Here is a 13,824-nt window from a genome sequence, read left to right on the forward strand (position 1 = left end):
GGCATTAACTTATAAGTATTCTCGTACTGCTTTTATTTATATACTATTTCATGAGCTTCTTTTTACTGTCCCTAGTTACAATTTGCTGCCTGAGTATTACCTAGCCAAATATCAAAGAGATGCCAATAATTTCTGCTTGATGTTGATGTAGACAATGACAACATGACTTTGTTCCCTATTTAGATATTATTTCTGCCATTATCATTAAAGTTATAATTTAGGGGAATTTTGCATTGGCACAGAAAATGCGCAAAACAGGTCATTGGCGTTTAGGAAAATTGAAACAACACTTGAAGCCATAGATAAGTAGATGAGTTCATGTTTTTTGATGTTTCATGGTGATATTGTATTGTTGAAATATATTTTAGTTGATATAGCGTTGTTAATTTCATTACTAATATATCTCAAAACTTTCTAAGAGAGAATGAATGAGTTCGCATATGACGCAATACACAATAATGAACAATGAATTGGGAAGTCGTTCAACGCATAGGGAAGTTTACAAGGAAACATTTCTTTAAGGTTTCAAGCTATACATAAAAGGGTAGCCTCGCCTCGTAAGTGGGAGGGTGAGCTTTGTGGCAAAGATGCTAATTGCCTGCTCCAAAGAGCAAGGAATATAGAGCAATTTAATTGATCTATGTCCAAATTTTCTAATATCTCCTTATTTAGATTATTATTTCGGCTTGTCCTGACCTGCTAGTATGTGACAAAAACATTGGTTCATCCGGAAAACAAGAAATATACACAAAGAGATATTCTATTTAAGTTGTTTCCTCCTTTAAGTGGTTCTTTCAAGAGCTTTGATTCATATCACGAGTAACAAAGATTTTGGGAGCAGGACTAGTTGTTTTTGCCATATGGCCTATAGCTTCCTGCCCTATGATTCTTTGAATGAACGAAGAAACTTCCTGGTTCCCCTTTCTGGCCTCCCTATTTTGGAGGATGCAGGCGCCGCTGCCGCTCTCTGGTTCCCTAACTTGTATGATGAAACCGGTGGCTTCAAAAGGCTGAAGAGAACCACAAGTTCTGGTGAATTTGTGGATAGCAGCTCCAGCAGCATTTTCAGCCGCAACGACAGCAGCATTCCTCGCAATAGCAGCACAAACAGCTTGGGCAGTGTGACAAAGCTTCAATTCCGGGATCATATTTCTATTCTGAACCAACGCTACTTAGCAGCGGAGGCAGTGGAAGAGGCAGCAATAGCTATCATCGGGAGTGAGGATGGAGGAGCCACCAAAGAAGAGGGCAATGGGGATGAAATGAAACTGCTCCAGCAGCTCATTTCCTGTGCTGAGGCTGTGGCTTGCCGTGACAAGTCCCATGCATCCCTCCTGCTGTCTGAACTCCGGGCCAATGCCTTGGTCTTTGGCACTTCTTTCCAACGGGTCGCATCCTGTTTCGTGCAGGGGCTTGCTGATAGGCTGGCTCTGGTTCAGCCACTAGGTACCGTTGGCTATATTGCTCCTAAGATGCACCTAATGGATTTTGCCTCTGAGAAGAAGGAGGAAGCCTTGCGCCTTGTCTACGAAATCTGCCCGTATATTAAGTTCGGTCACTTTGTGGCCAACGTCTCAATACTGGAAGCCTTTGAGGGAGAGAGTTTAGTCCATGTGGTGGACTTGGGCATGACCCTTGGACTGCCGCACGGCAGCCAATGGCACAGCCTTATTGAGAGCCTGGCCAAGCGTCCGGGGCCAGCTGCTCGCCTCCGCATCACTGCTGTTGGGCTATGCACAGATCAGTTTCTTGCCATAGGGGAAGAACTGGAGAGGTATGCAGCAGGGGTGGGATTGAGTTTGGAGTTCTCGGCTGTCGAGAGCAGCCTGGAAAACCTCAAACCGGAGGACATCACAGTGCTTCCTGGGGAGGTGCTTGCAGTGAACAGCATCCTGCATCTCCACAGTGTGGTGAAGGAAAGCAGGGGCGCCCTCAACTCTGTCCTGCAGGTCATTCATGAGCTCTCACCCAAGGCTCTCGTCCTGGTGGAGCAGGACTCCAGCCACAACGGCCCCTTCTTTTTGGGGCGGTTCATGGAGGCGCTGCACTACTATGCTGCTATATTTGATTCACTGGACGCTGTGCTGCCAAAGTACGACACCAAGCGTGCAAAGATGGAGCAGTTTTATTTTGCGGAGGAAATCAAGAACATCGTGAGCTGCGAGGGGCCTGCAAGGGTTGAGAGGCATGAGAGGGTGGACCAGTGGCGAAGGAGAATGAGCCGGGCAGGATTCCAGCCTGCGCCACTGAAGCTATTGGCTCAGGCTAAGCAGTGGCTGAGTCTGAGCAGCAGCAATGCGTGTGAGGGGCACACCATTGTGGAGGAGAAAGGCTGCCTGGTGCTGGGATGGAAATCTAAGCCCATAGTGGCTGCTTCATGCTGGAAATGCTGAAAACCAACCAAGACACTGAATGAATTACCCTGCTGCTTTTCGCTTCGCTTCACTTCACTTCACTTCCTGGTAATAAAGCAAACGCTCATCTGCTCTTTGCTCGCAGAAAACAACAATAATAAGACAAGACTCCTCCTTCCTGCCTGAAGCCAGTGTGACCTTACATGAAATAAAAAACAAGTGATTCCTGTTTTGTGTGTTTGATCGTTTGTTTTGCCTGATATTGCTAAAGGCAGGAAGGAGGGGTGCATGGGTGGACAGTAGTTAGTAAGTAGTATAAGGAGATGACAAACACTTCTTTGATTCTTTCATATTCTGGTGATTGACTGACTGACTGACTTTTCATTCAGATTCCATAACTGTAAATTACACATATGAATGTGACATGATTGATTGATACGATCAAACCTCAACTCACTGCTGATTTTCCTTTTGATCTCTTTCTGTTTTTTTGTTTTCTTTCTATGTCATATCCAATATTTCCACATCGCATCTAAACATTCAATTCTGCTCTTCTCCACCCCAACCAAATCATTTCCTCCCTTCTCCCTCTCCCTTTTGCAATCTTAAGGCTGTTGTGCCGTGTCCAGTCCTAGCCCCAGGAAGTGGGAGAGCAAATCAAGTTGCTTGCCGTTGCAACTTGTTATTGTCGTTGATCCCAAATCCCAATTGGAAGAGCCTGGGAATGTGCTTCTAGAGACCCATTGGTTCTAAATTAGATGGGCTACTCTTTCTTTCAAATAGCAAACATGCCGTGAGCGACCACACAACACCTTACTCAGATGAAGAAAGCAACTTGCGTGAGATGGAGGACGAGGGCTCAGCTATGCTATTTCTGCCGTCTTCCGGTTTTTGCGTGATTATGTTTATGTATCATATGCTTGTAATCCAATCTAAGACTGACGGCTAATGATAATGATAACACAAAACAAAAACGATTCAGTATGCGCATCGGTGTTTGTATTCCCATTTCTAAGTCCATAAAGATTTCAACAAACCAAATAATGAAACAAGATATCAAAGACTGACATGGCAGCACTAACAGCTTCACAATCCTATTCCTGTTCCTGAAGAAAAGAAGAAGACAGACAAGATCATCAGAAAGGAACAACGGCTGCCTGCCAATAAAGGCGCCAAGCTTCAAATCCTATCTCATTCACACCTCTGCTCCAAAATCCTTTCTAAAGAGAAGCAGAAAAAAGTGAGCATCAGATTCTTGTATATCTTGATAGCCATGCATCAGGGCACTAATTACAGACCACGTGGAAGATGGCAATAGCTTGATTTCTAGAACAGGAAAAGCTCCTTTCTTGCAAGATTACGCGGACAGAGATCCAACATCTTCCAGGTTTGCTTCTTTTCAATCAATCTCTCCTTCTTCGGGATCATCAGTAGTGTCCCTTAATCTTTCGGGTTCAAGCTCGTCCTCCTCTTCATCGTTCTTCATGTAAAGCCCAAGTTGTTCAAGTGGATTGCTGCTTGCTTGAAACTTGAAACTACCAAGACCCATCTGACAACTTTCTGGGCTTGCATCATCTTCAAGGCCCTGTATTTTCTCAACGGTGCCAGATTTAAGCATCTCCAAATCTTCCATAAATTGACTATTCTCATTGATATCAACGGTCTTTTCCATCTGTTCAGATTGCAATTCTTAAGAATCAAAAGATAACAAGTGACAAAAATAATGCATATACTTTTTGGCTATTCAGATCAACAGTCTTTACATGAATCTACTTTCTGAAAATAATCCAGATGATCCATAAATTGAATATTCTCATTAATATCAACAGTCTTTTCCATCTTACACTTTTGGCATTGAATTTAAATACTATAAAGTACCTGCTGCAGAGCTTGACGAGCAGCCTCCCGCTCACGTTCTATTTTCCTTTTGGCTTCTGCAGCAGCTTCTGCTTCAGATTTTATCCTAGCCTCCTCTGCAGCTTTAGCTTCTGCCAGCAACCGAGCTTCCTCAAATTACACATAAGCATATTGTTATCATGCATAGAAATTGGATTGTTTCTCAAATTAGCCAATATGAAACAATTTCATTTAGGCAAAACCTTCTTTTCTTCGCCTTTCAACTTCCTCTCTTTCAAGCTTAAGTTTCTCTAAATCTGGGTTTTCCCCCTAAAAGAAATTCAGATATCAACCAACACGTTAGTAGAAATAAATCGTAATAGACTAGGCATAGTTTTTTAGACATATCAGAGTTGCATACTTTTTCAAGAGCATTCCTTTTAGCTTTGTTTATAATATCAGCAAACCTTCTTCTCAATATAGCTGCTCGGTTATCAGGGGAGACTTGCCCTTCGGCCCTATCACTCTCCCCTATAATGGTAGGGCATGTTGGTGAGATTATGCTGCACATTCAATAGCATGCATTCCTTCATTAGCTAATGCTGCTTACCCTGTTGATGATGATTAAGCTCACTAGAGGAAGGGTTAGGCACTGAATTTTGCTCAGCATACCCATTCCGAAATTCTGCAAATCGTGTAAGATGTTATAACCTCGAAGTGCCATGACCATTAGAACAAAGACATTCTTGCAAAATGTACAAGGCCATCTCAACCTCCATTGACTGGATCATGAGACTCACTTTGCTTCTGCTCAGCTCTTGTATCTAATGTACCCTGCTTGACACAGAGAAAGCAAGCTATGTTAATAGTACATATTTTGTTCTGAAAGCTATGCTAATATTCCAGGTTAATGAGTCAAATGATATTGGTTCTTCCTGGCCATCAGAAGAATAATCAATCAACCCAAAAAAAGAGAGAGTAAAATAGAAAAAGAGAATAGAGAAAGAGGCCTAAACAACAGCATACATTCACAGTAGTAGGCTCTGAATTCTTATCACCATCTATTTCACTGGCAGAAGAACTTTCAGAATCCGTATCTGGGTGAAGTAGAAACAAAATAACAACTATAAGATTTCATCTTCGTTTTCTCCTCTTAGAGAATGCATAACGTGTACAAAACAAAAAAGATTTAACAATGTCAGAATGAGAACAAAAAAATTAAGCAGCAATAGTAAAACCACCATGCCAAACCTACTGCAACAGTTAAGGCAGAAGACCACAATATACAGAGTTCAATCGCTGCAGGCACAATCAAAACATCCGATGGGTAATGGTCAAACCAATGAAATTTGACTGAACTGCTAGGAAGCAAAAACAGAGACCGCTAACACAACACTGAAATTCCGTAAAATAAAGCCTTAAAGCAAAAATATAATCCCCAATCCAAAAAACATTGAGGTTGTTTTCTTTTGTGGTTTTTATCACAAATTTTTACAATCCAAAATCTTTTTCTCTCTAAAAATATCAAATCAAACAAAATTACTCTTTCTTTTTTATATTATATTATAAATTTATTTTACATTCAAAACGTCACATCAAACAACTATTTAAATTCAACCTTTTATTATTCAAAAATCCAAACTAAAAAACTCAAACCCACAAACAAACACGCCCCTTGAAACGTTCTGATAAACAATAACAACTAGAAAAAGTACATGTATGGTAAGCTTAAGAGTACAAAATAATTCACGAAAACCAACTACAAAGTATTATTTAAAAACCTTCAATGCAGCAGGCATTAGTTAATAGCAACATGTGAGATATTCTAGTATCTTAAGACATTTAACAAATACCATATTGCCGTTAGATAAGGATAGACAAAGCCATAACAGCCTTTCAAATGATCATAAAATTAAAGGGTCTGTTTAATTGTGTGTTTATACATGTTTTTTTACTACTCAATATCCCAAGTTCCCTCTAAAAACATCATATCCAACACAAACAGAAAACATTATATCCAACTACTATCTCACCTCAAAAACACAAAACCAAAACCAAAACAAACAAAAAAAATCAAAAAAAGAACTTATGGACATCACCACTAGTTGGAATTTGAACACATTCTGATTTCCTAATTATTCTGCACAATTTTAGTTTTTTCTAAAATCAAGACATTGTGTGATGTCTTCAACATAAATATGACACAAACAGCAACTTCACAATTATTAAATCAATAGATTGTTAGATTTTTCCACAAGACTGGATCCCAACACCAACAATATCGATTAACATCTTTAAGTCACAAATAACCATGCCATTGCAAGACCTCATAAAAATTAGCAGTCTAATTCTCACTGGTTCTTTTCAGTTTCTGCACATTTAAGTCAGATATTTATTTTCAGAAAAAAAATAATCTGCAAGGCTAAAATTCTCTCAATCTTCTACTAGGAGACATTATGGCTTTGTTTAGATAGAGGTTTTTGAAATTTTGGAAGTTTGGAAAAAGTAAAGAATTAGTATTTGATTTGATGTTTTGTGAGAGAAAAAGTGTATTTGAAGAGATGTTTTTTGAAAAATAAATAGTGCCAAATGAGTGAAAGTATGTTGTGTAAACAAAGCCTATGTTTAATTTAAGATGACCATATCATAATAATGAGTGATGAGGAAAAGAATATTCGTGAATGATCTTAACTCTGCAAAAATCAAAGTGACGAAGTTTTTGTCTAACAAAGTAACATAGGTGACTCTTAGCCCCAAATTAGAAACAATAACAAACAGGGTTGTGAGTCTTGTGACATATGATAGCCATCAACAAAAACTCCAGAGACCCCACAATTTTACCGATCATGTGTGGCCTATGATAGCATATAAATACTGACCAGGACCACATATATCTTTCCAAGCGCTGTAAAGGCAATCAATAGCAGAGAAATATTTCAGATACATATTAAGCACAAACCAGATGATGATGAGCCTGAATCACTGCTGGAGGTCTGACTGGCACTGATGTTTTTTTGTGCAGCATCGACCGTATTATTATTGATAGGAGAGGAACTGGATGCAGGTGGTGGATCATTTCCACCAATATCTACATACTCATCCGCTGCTTCATTCCCTAGTTAGGGTTTTGCACTAAGTCATGCGGCAAAGAAAAGGGATACAAATGAAACTTAATCAGCAGAAAAGTATTTACCTTGGCAATGCTTGTTGGATAAGCTGCAAACACCGGATTCTTTTTGCCTCTAGATAAGATACAAATACACAAGAAAGAGACAGTTATGCACCTGAGCCTAAAGTCAGTGCAGATACATGAAAGCTTTTGCATGGATATACCTCAATTGCTGATTGCTGAGACATTTCTTGTTTTCTCTTCTTCTCCAGTAGAAAATCATCCAGAAGTTTGCGCAATGTGAATAGAGTGTTATCACTAAGAGAATCAATATCAATTTCAATCTCATCCTCGCTCACCAGAGTTCCATTTGAACTGCTTTCTTTCAAAAAATTAATTATACCGTCGGGGAGTTCAACCAATAAATCCTCCAACTCTGCACCCAGCTTTTGTTTTTCAACATCAGTCATCACCTGTTTATCTCTATCCCTCTTGGTTTTATTTTCCGAAGATGAAGTCCTTTGCTTCTTAGCAGGAGAAACATATGAGCGTTCAGGTTCTACAACAACACTTGATTTTGAAGCTCTGGGTTCAGTTGTTGTAGTGGAAATTTTTTTCTCAATTGGTTTCCATCTCATTTCAAAGTGTTTACTCATTACCTCAGCCATAACATGGACATCATGTCCAGGTGGGTTATAAGTCGTTGCATTCTTGAAGGTGAGTCTCACATCAGCAGCAAATTCCATCAGATTGGAGTACTGATTAGAAAGCAACTTACCTTTAACTGTTCCTAAGTCCATCGGATGCTTAATAACATTGAAGTAATCTGGGATGTTATGTTTCACAATATCAACTGGCTCGTTAAAAATCCAAGCATGTTGATGTTGCATCAACCTAGTTAAAAGTGTCTCACACTGTTTCATTAGCATAACAAAATTGGTGCTCTTTGGAGGATTCGGCTTGGTTGACTCACTTTTCCTAGCTGTCACAGAACCACCTTTAGATCGATGCCCATTTTTTTCCGGAAGGATTTGTTTCTTCATAGGCTCATTTTGACAACCATGGACATCAGTACTGGACCGTACCACTGCATCAAAACTAAAAGAGGCTATTTTCCTCTGAAGCTTCCTAACTTTTCCAAGTTCAATCTTTAATCTAGCCTCTAAGTCCCTCCTCTCCAAGGGTGACAGCTTAGACAGAGACAGCGTCTCAACTGGTACAACAGAACCACCATGAGCATCCGCATTCAAGCTTATATATTTCACATTGGGAGTATATGTATCCTGTGAAGCGTTCAGCAGTGCGTCACCATGATCTGATTTAAATAAACCTTCTGATTCAGCCACTATTTCTGCTGCACGGGGGTAACCTGGTAGAATCCCAGAATAGCCTTTTGAAGATTTGCGTGCTTTCCCCATCATATCACCCAAAACCATCTTTGAGAACTTCTTAGACTCCCTTAGGTCCGTGCAATCTATAGGAACAGTGGGTGCCATAAATTTAGAAGGAAAAATCGGCACATATCAACTCTCTTCATTCAAAAGCCTTTCCACATGTCATATCCAAAGACACCTCAACTAAAACTCAATCCTTACATGTATTCAAGGCCTCGTACTGAATAATCCAGCCCTTTATATGCATAATTTTACATTCAACTTCAATTTTCGATTCGTTTCACTTTTTTGTTTCAAAAATACTAAATTCGATTAAGAGAACGCAAAAGGCGGGTCAGAAAAATCTCAATCCCGAAAAAAGCTCTAACTTTCGAGTGCATTCAACACCAAAACTCGATAACGAACTTAAGAGTTCCCGCTCGATTAAAGAAAGCAACGACACAACGGGACCGAAACCCTAGAGACGAAATTACAAACACATCGCCCAAAAAAACCTTTGTTTGGATCCAGAAAAGGGAAAGAGTGCAAGATGTACAACAGAGTCCAACTCAATTGGATTGAACCCTAAATAGAAAATTTTCTAGAAATAGAAGCGCATCTACATACGCGCATACAAAATTTTGAATGGAAAAATCAGAGAGAGAGAGAGAGAAGACTTACGCGCTTGGGAGATTGATGAGGTGCTAGGGCTGCGAGGGTTGCCCTGAATTTAAAGGCGAGAGTTGCCTTCGATCTGACCGTCCATATTGGTGCCGCAAAATCGAACGGTCCAAAACAAAACAACAGCCAAGATTAGATCGCGCATAATGATACGGATACCTTCCTTCCTGCCTACGTAAGTAACATGCCGGATCCTTGGCGTTGACTTCACAGCATCCATATTCACGTGCTTTTAATGTAATTTGGGCTGAACCTATTCCTCCAAGCCCGGCCCAGGACATTAAGAATTGCCAATTCTTCAATCTATCTTACTTTTACTTTTTATGTTTTTTCACTACCTTCAAACTATTACTCCGTGTCCGGTCCGCCTTCGAAGACGTCGACAACTGGTGGGACCCAAAAAATCCAGAAATCAAGAAGAAATAATAAAATTGTTAAAACATTATTGGGCCTAAAATCATGGCCCAATCTATTAAAACGGACTCGTTGGCCCAAAGCTACAAATAAACAGAATGGAGAGAGAACAGAACAGAACAGATAGAAGAACCTCCATTATTTAGACAAAGACGGTCACATGTGGCCAATCTCAATCTCAATCTCAACCTCAATCCTTCCTTCCGCTAATTGGACCATCTCTCTCTATTTTGTTTTCTTTATCACTAAAATGCAGCTTTATTCTTGATCATCTTATGTTTTATAAAAACAAAAAGTGGGGACTAACACACCGGTAATCATTTGTCATCCACGCATATAAATTCTTGATTTATGTATTTATATGCTCCTCACCTACACTCTGGTACACAGCCATAAATATACCCTCAATACTTGGGGGATGAAGATGAAGATGCAGTCAAGTCAGCCAAGGTGGGGTGGGGGCTGTGTGTCCAGTGTTCCTCACCTCTGGTTTCTCCAACTCCAGGCAGGCCTACATATTTATTATCAATGTGTCCTCTTGCAGACCTCAATTTCTTGCATTTGAAAAGTATACAGCAGTAAAATGACAGTGATGCATGAGCTGCTTGTCACTCACTCTAATGATAAAAATGGATTATAAGTGCAATGGAGGAGAAGGATTCACAGTTTTTTAAATTCAGTTCTCAATATCATGAAACTTCAAACTAATGCTTGCTAGATAAATAGAAATCGAGAATCATTCTTTCGAGCTTCATTCATGTCCCTCAATCTGCTCTGCAGTGCTCGTCAAGAAAAGCATGCATGGCTGTCTGTGGCAATGAATTACAACATCCTAGCTCCCAAATAGAAAATATGATGTGTTCCCACCCTATGTTGACCTCAGCTTCATCCAACTTGATTAAAAACAGCAGTTGACCACTGCACTTTTAATTTCATCATCCCTTTCTTCATTCTATTCTTGCAACAGCCACAGTTGTGGATTTTGCCAAAATTAGCTTGTGCATTTCAAAGTGCTTTTATTCGCCCCTCCCTTTCAGGTTGTGGTGCTTTAGGAAATGCATGTGGGCTTTCACACTTTCAAGAATCCATGGATCATTCAAGGGTCCTTGTGCTTCTCTCTCTCTCATGGAGTTTCTTGATTTTGAGCACAGATCAGCTGCAGCCATCCCAAACCCAAGTGCTGCTGCAGTTAAGAAAGCAGTTGGAGTATCCAAAAGAGTTGGACTATTGGCCCATCCATGGAATTGATCTCTGCTACTTGCCATCTCCCCAAGTGAACATCACCTGCCAAGGTGATTCTGTCACTGAGATCAGAATAGTTGGATACAACAGGACCAGAAATATTGCCAGGTTTGATGGATATCCTAGTCCGGATCAAACCCTGTCTCAGAATTTCTCAGTGGACTCCCTGGTGACAACCCTGTCAAGAATAAACTCCCTCAGAGTCCTCAGTTTAGTTTCATTAGGCATCTGGGGTCCAATCCCCGACAAAATCCACAGACTAGAGTCCCTTGAATATCTGGATTTCAGCTGGAATTTCCTGTACGGCTCTGTTCCACAGGCATTTACAAGACTTGGGAGGCTTCAACTTCTTAAGCTGGACGGTAACTTCTTGAATGGCACTTTACCAGACTGGTTTGATTCATTTGCTAACCTCACGAGCTTGAGTTTGAGCAACAACAGGCTTAGCGGCTCATTGCCACCTTCATTGCAAAAAACCACTTCGCTGACAGAAATCAATCTGTCAAACAATGTTATGTCTGGCAAGTTGTTGGACCTGAGCAGCTTGGCTGGATTAAAGTCTCTTGATTTGAGCAACAATTCCTTCTCTGGAAGTATCTCCAATCAATTCGACCACATGAATCAGCTGCAACAACTTAACCTGTCTTTCAATGCTTTCGATGGGACAGTTTCCGCAGCACTTTTTGCCTTGCCTAATATTACTTCCCTGAATTTGTCATCAAATATGCTGACAGGACCCCTTCCAGTGGATTTGAGCTGTGGCAGAAATCTTGAATTGGTAGATATCTCAAACAACAGGTTGAGAGGTTCCTTGCCTCCATGTTTGAGCTCCTTGAATGAACACCGTGTCGTCAACTTTGGAGGAAATTGTTTTTCAGGTGATCTTGGACACGATCAGCATCCAGAAACATACTGTGCAGCCAATCCCAAAGAAGAGAAGAAACTGAAACGGAAGAATAAGAAGATATTAGGAGCCATCATTGGTGGAACTGCCGCAATTTTGGCATTGCTAGCCTTAAGCTTTCTCATGTTGTCTCGACAGTATTGTCCACGAGGAACGCAAGAGCAGCACTTACAGCAAGAAAACTCCATCACAGGGGCTACTAATGCTGAGATAGTAAAGCTGAGCTCACAACATTTGCCGCCTCACCGGCTCTTTACTATAGATGAGCTAAAGGCATCTACTTGCAGCTTTGACAAATCCACATTGATGGGAGAAAACTCAACTGGAAAGGTAGAAACTCTAATGTAATCAAGCTGAACACAAAATCATGGATAACAGACACTGAATTCTTGCTTTAATAGGTTGGTTTTCTACTTTTTATCTATGTCTCAGATGTACAAAGGCAGATTGGAAAATGGGAGCAGCATCGCCATCAGGGCACTGACAGTTTCCAAACGCTATACGGTCCGAAACTTGAAACTCAGATTGGAATTTCTGTCTAAGCTTCGGCATCCACATCTAGTCTGCCTGTTGGGGCACTGCATTGACAGTCTAGGGGAAGATGGATCCGGTGCTAACAAGGTCTATCTCATATACGAATACATCCCACAAGGCAACTACCGCGACTATCTTTCCGGTGAGAGTAACATCAGCTGTCGAAGTTTGCATCGCAACGAGATCTAACACTGATTACTAACTGTGCAGAAGGCAATCCAGAGAAGGCATTCAAGTGGGCTGATAGATTGGCCATTCTTATAGGCATTGCCCAAGCTGTGCATTTTCTGCACACTACAATCATTCCTGGAATTTTCAGAAATAGACTGAAAGCAAACAACATACTGCTAAATGAGCATGGGATAGGAAAGCTGAGCGACTATGGGTTGTCTGTTATAGCTCAAGACATCGACAAGGACAAGGTATGCATGTATGGTCTAGTTGGTTGAAAGTTTTAAACTACCATTGTCCACCAACCGGTTTGTTCTTGCATTGTCTAGCGAGAAGATGGGCATGAGAGCTTGGAGGATGATATTTACAGCTTTGGGCTGATAATGCAAGAATCAATTATGGGACAGGTGAACACTCATTCAATACATAATGCACATTTCTATAAACTAGTAGATATAACTCCCTGGGAAATGTTGCAACCCTCAGGCTTACTCCAGCATCTCAAATCGCAAGATCGAGCCTGACCCTGTCGTGCGTGCATCAAGTTCTCCAGAATCACTTGTAATCAGCACATCCCTAACTACCAACTGCATTTCACCTGAATCGTCCACCCGTCCTTCTCTTGAGGAGATCATCTCCTGCTTGCAGCACGCGGCCCGTGTTCAAGCAACATATGTTGCCTAATGTCACAAAACGAGCCATTATGTCGTTCTCCAAATGTACTAGCACACAATTGTTCGGAAGAATATTGTGCCTACCAACCGTCTTAAAAACTATTCTTCAGAGGAGTGAAACATTGCTCTCACCCTGCAACTATCTCAGGCACAGGGCTGGCTGAGCCATGGTGGGAGCCAGTTATATATTTATGTTATATATGTATAATTTTTATATATAAAACTTATTTGATATATATAATTATGAAAGATTATAATTTGATGGTGTATTCACAAATTTTTAATATTGAAGTCTAGTTCAAATTATATATATTTAAAGTTCATATTCTCGTTTTAGCCCACATTCTTCAATAGTAGAGTTAATAAAAAAATTTTACAATATTTACAAATAATTTGAATTGAGTTGAAATTAAAAAATAATTAAAATTCTAATTAAATAAGTATAAATAGAAATTTTAAAATTGAAATCGAAGAGAAATTAAAAAAATTATATATATTAAAAGATAATTAAAATTTTAACTAAATAAAAATA

The 13,824-nt window shown here is 40.1% G+C and overlaps 3 protein-coding genes across 10 annotated transcripts; 2 read left to right on the top strand and 1 right to left on the bottom strand.

Moving 5' to 3' along the window:
- The first annotated feature begins 547 nt into the window (after nucleotides 1-547).
- Nucleotides 548-3,406, top strand: LOC127241553 (GRAS family protein RAD1-like). Its single transcript, XM_051260675.1, has one exon. The coding sequence runs from the start codon at nucleotides 861-863 to the stop codon at nucleotides 2,391-2,393; it is 1,533 nt and encodes a 510-aa protein (XP_051116632.1). The 5' UTR covers nucleotides 548-860; the 3' UTR covers nucleotides 2,394-3,406.
- LOC127241499 (transcription factor GTE10-like) lies at nucleotides 3,332-9,489 on the bottom strand. Of its 8 annotated transcripts, XM_051260628.1 has the most exons (11): nucleotides 9,354-9,489; nucleotides 7,524-8,773; nucleotides 7,384-7,432; nucleotides 7,150-7,305; nucleotides 5,217-5,287; nucleotides 4,964-5,024; nucleotides 4,801-4,875; nucleotides 4,612-4,721; nucleotides 4,454-4,520; nucleotides 4,233-4,357; nucleotides 3,332-4,026 (listed from the first exon to the last, which is right to left on the bottom strand). In XM_051260628.1, the coding sequence occupies exons 2-11, from the start codon at nucleotides 8,733-8,735 to the stop codon at nucleotides 3,754-3,756; spliced, it is 2,199 nt and encodes a 732-aa protein (XP_051116585.1). In that variant the 5' UTR covers nucleotides 8,736-8,773; nucleotides 9,354-9,489; the 3' UTR covers nucleotides 3,332-3,753. The 8 variants fall into 8 exon arrangements, with proteins under 8 accessions (XP_051116585.1, XP_051116565.1, XP_051116575.1 ...); XM_051260608.1 differs by having other exon boundaries at nucleotides 4,991-5,024; nucleotides 7,524-9,377; XM_051260618.1 differs by having other exon boundaries at nucleotides 4,612-4,753; nucleotides 4,863-4,875; nucleotides 7,524-9,377.
- A 914-nt stretch (nucleotides 9,490-10,403) lies between these two features.
- On the top strand, nucleotides 10,404-13,561 carry LOC127241542 (probable inactive leucine-rich repeat receptor-like protein kinase At3g03770). The gene is made up of 5 exons (XM_051260666.1): nucleotides 10,404-12,243; nucleotides 12,346-12,589; nucleotides 12,658-12,869; nucleotides 12,948-13,025; nucleotides 13,105-13,561. The coding sequence occupies exons 1-5, from the start codon at nucleotides 10,855-10,857 to the stop codon at nucleotides 13,300-13,302; spliced, it is 2,121 nt and encodes a 706-aa protein (XP_051116623.1). The 5' UTR covers nucleotides 10,404-10,854; the 3' UTR covers nucleotides 13,303-13,561.
- The last annotated feature ends 263 nt before the right edge of the window (nucleotides 13,562-13,824 follow it).

Source organism: Andrographis paniculata, unplaced genomic scaffold (genome assembly GCF_009805555.1).
Source record: "Andrographis paniculata isolate CXL003 unplaced genomic scaffold, ASM980555v1 Contig18END, whole genome shotgun sequence".
Lineage (NCBI taxonomy): Eukaryota > Viridiplantae > Streptophyta > Magnoliopsida > Lamiales > Acanthaceae > Andrographis > Andrographis paniculata.

Excerpts from the sequence above, each read along its gene's own strand:
- LOC127241553 (XM_051260675.1), top strand. The coding sequence starts at position 861 with ATGGCCTATAGCTTCCTGCCCTATGATTCTTTGAATGAACGAAGAAAC.
- LOC127241499 (XM_051260595.1), bottom strand. The coding sequence starts at position 8,795 with ATGGCACCCACTGTTCCTATAGATTGCACGGACCTAAGGGAGTCTAAG. Across the intron at positions 4,722-4,800 it reads GCTTAATCATCATCAACAGG|GGGAGAGTGATAGGGCCGAA; the intron begins GTAAGCAGCATT and ends CTACCATTATAG. Across the intron at positions 4,358-4,453 it reads TGAAAGGCGAAGAAAAGAAG|CTCGGTTGCTGGCAGAAGCT; the intron begins GTTTTGCCTAAA and ends AATTTGAGGAAG.
- LOC127241542 (XM_051260666.1), top strand. The coding sequence starts at position 10,855 with ATGGATCATTCAAGGGTCCTTGTGCTTCTCTCTCTCTCATGGAGTTTC. Across the intron at positions 12,244-12,345 it reads GAGAAAACTCAACTGGAAAG|ATGTACAAAGGCAGATTGGA; the intron begins GTAGAAACTCTA and ends TCTATGTCTCAG. Across the intron at positions 12,590-12,657 it reads CTACCGCGACTATCTTTCCG|AAGGCAATCCAGAGAAGGCA; the intron begins GTGAGAGTAACA and ends CTAACTGTGCAG.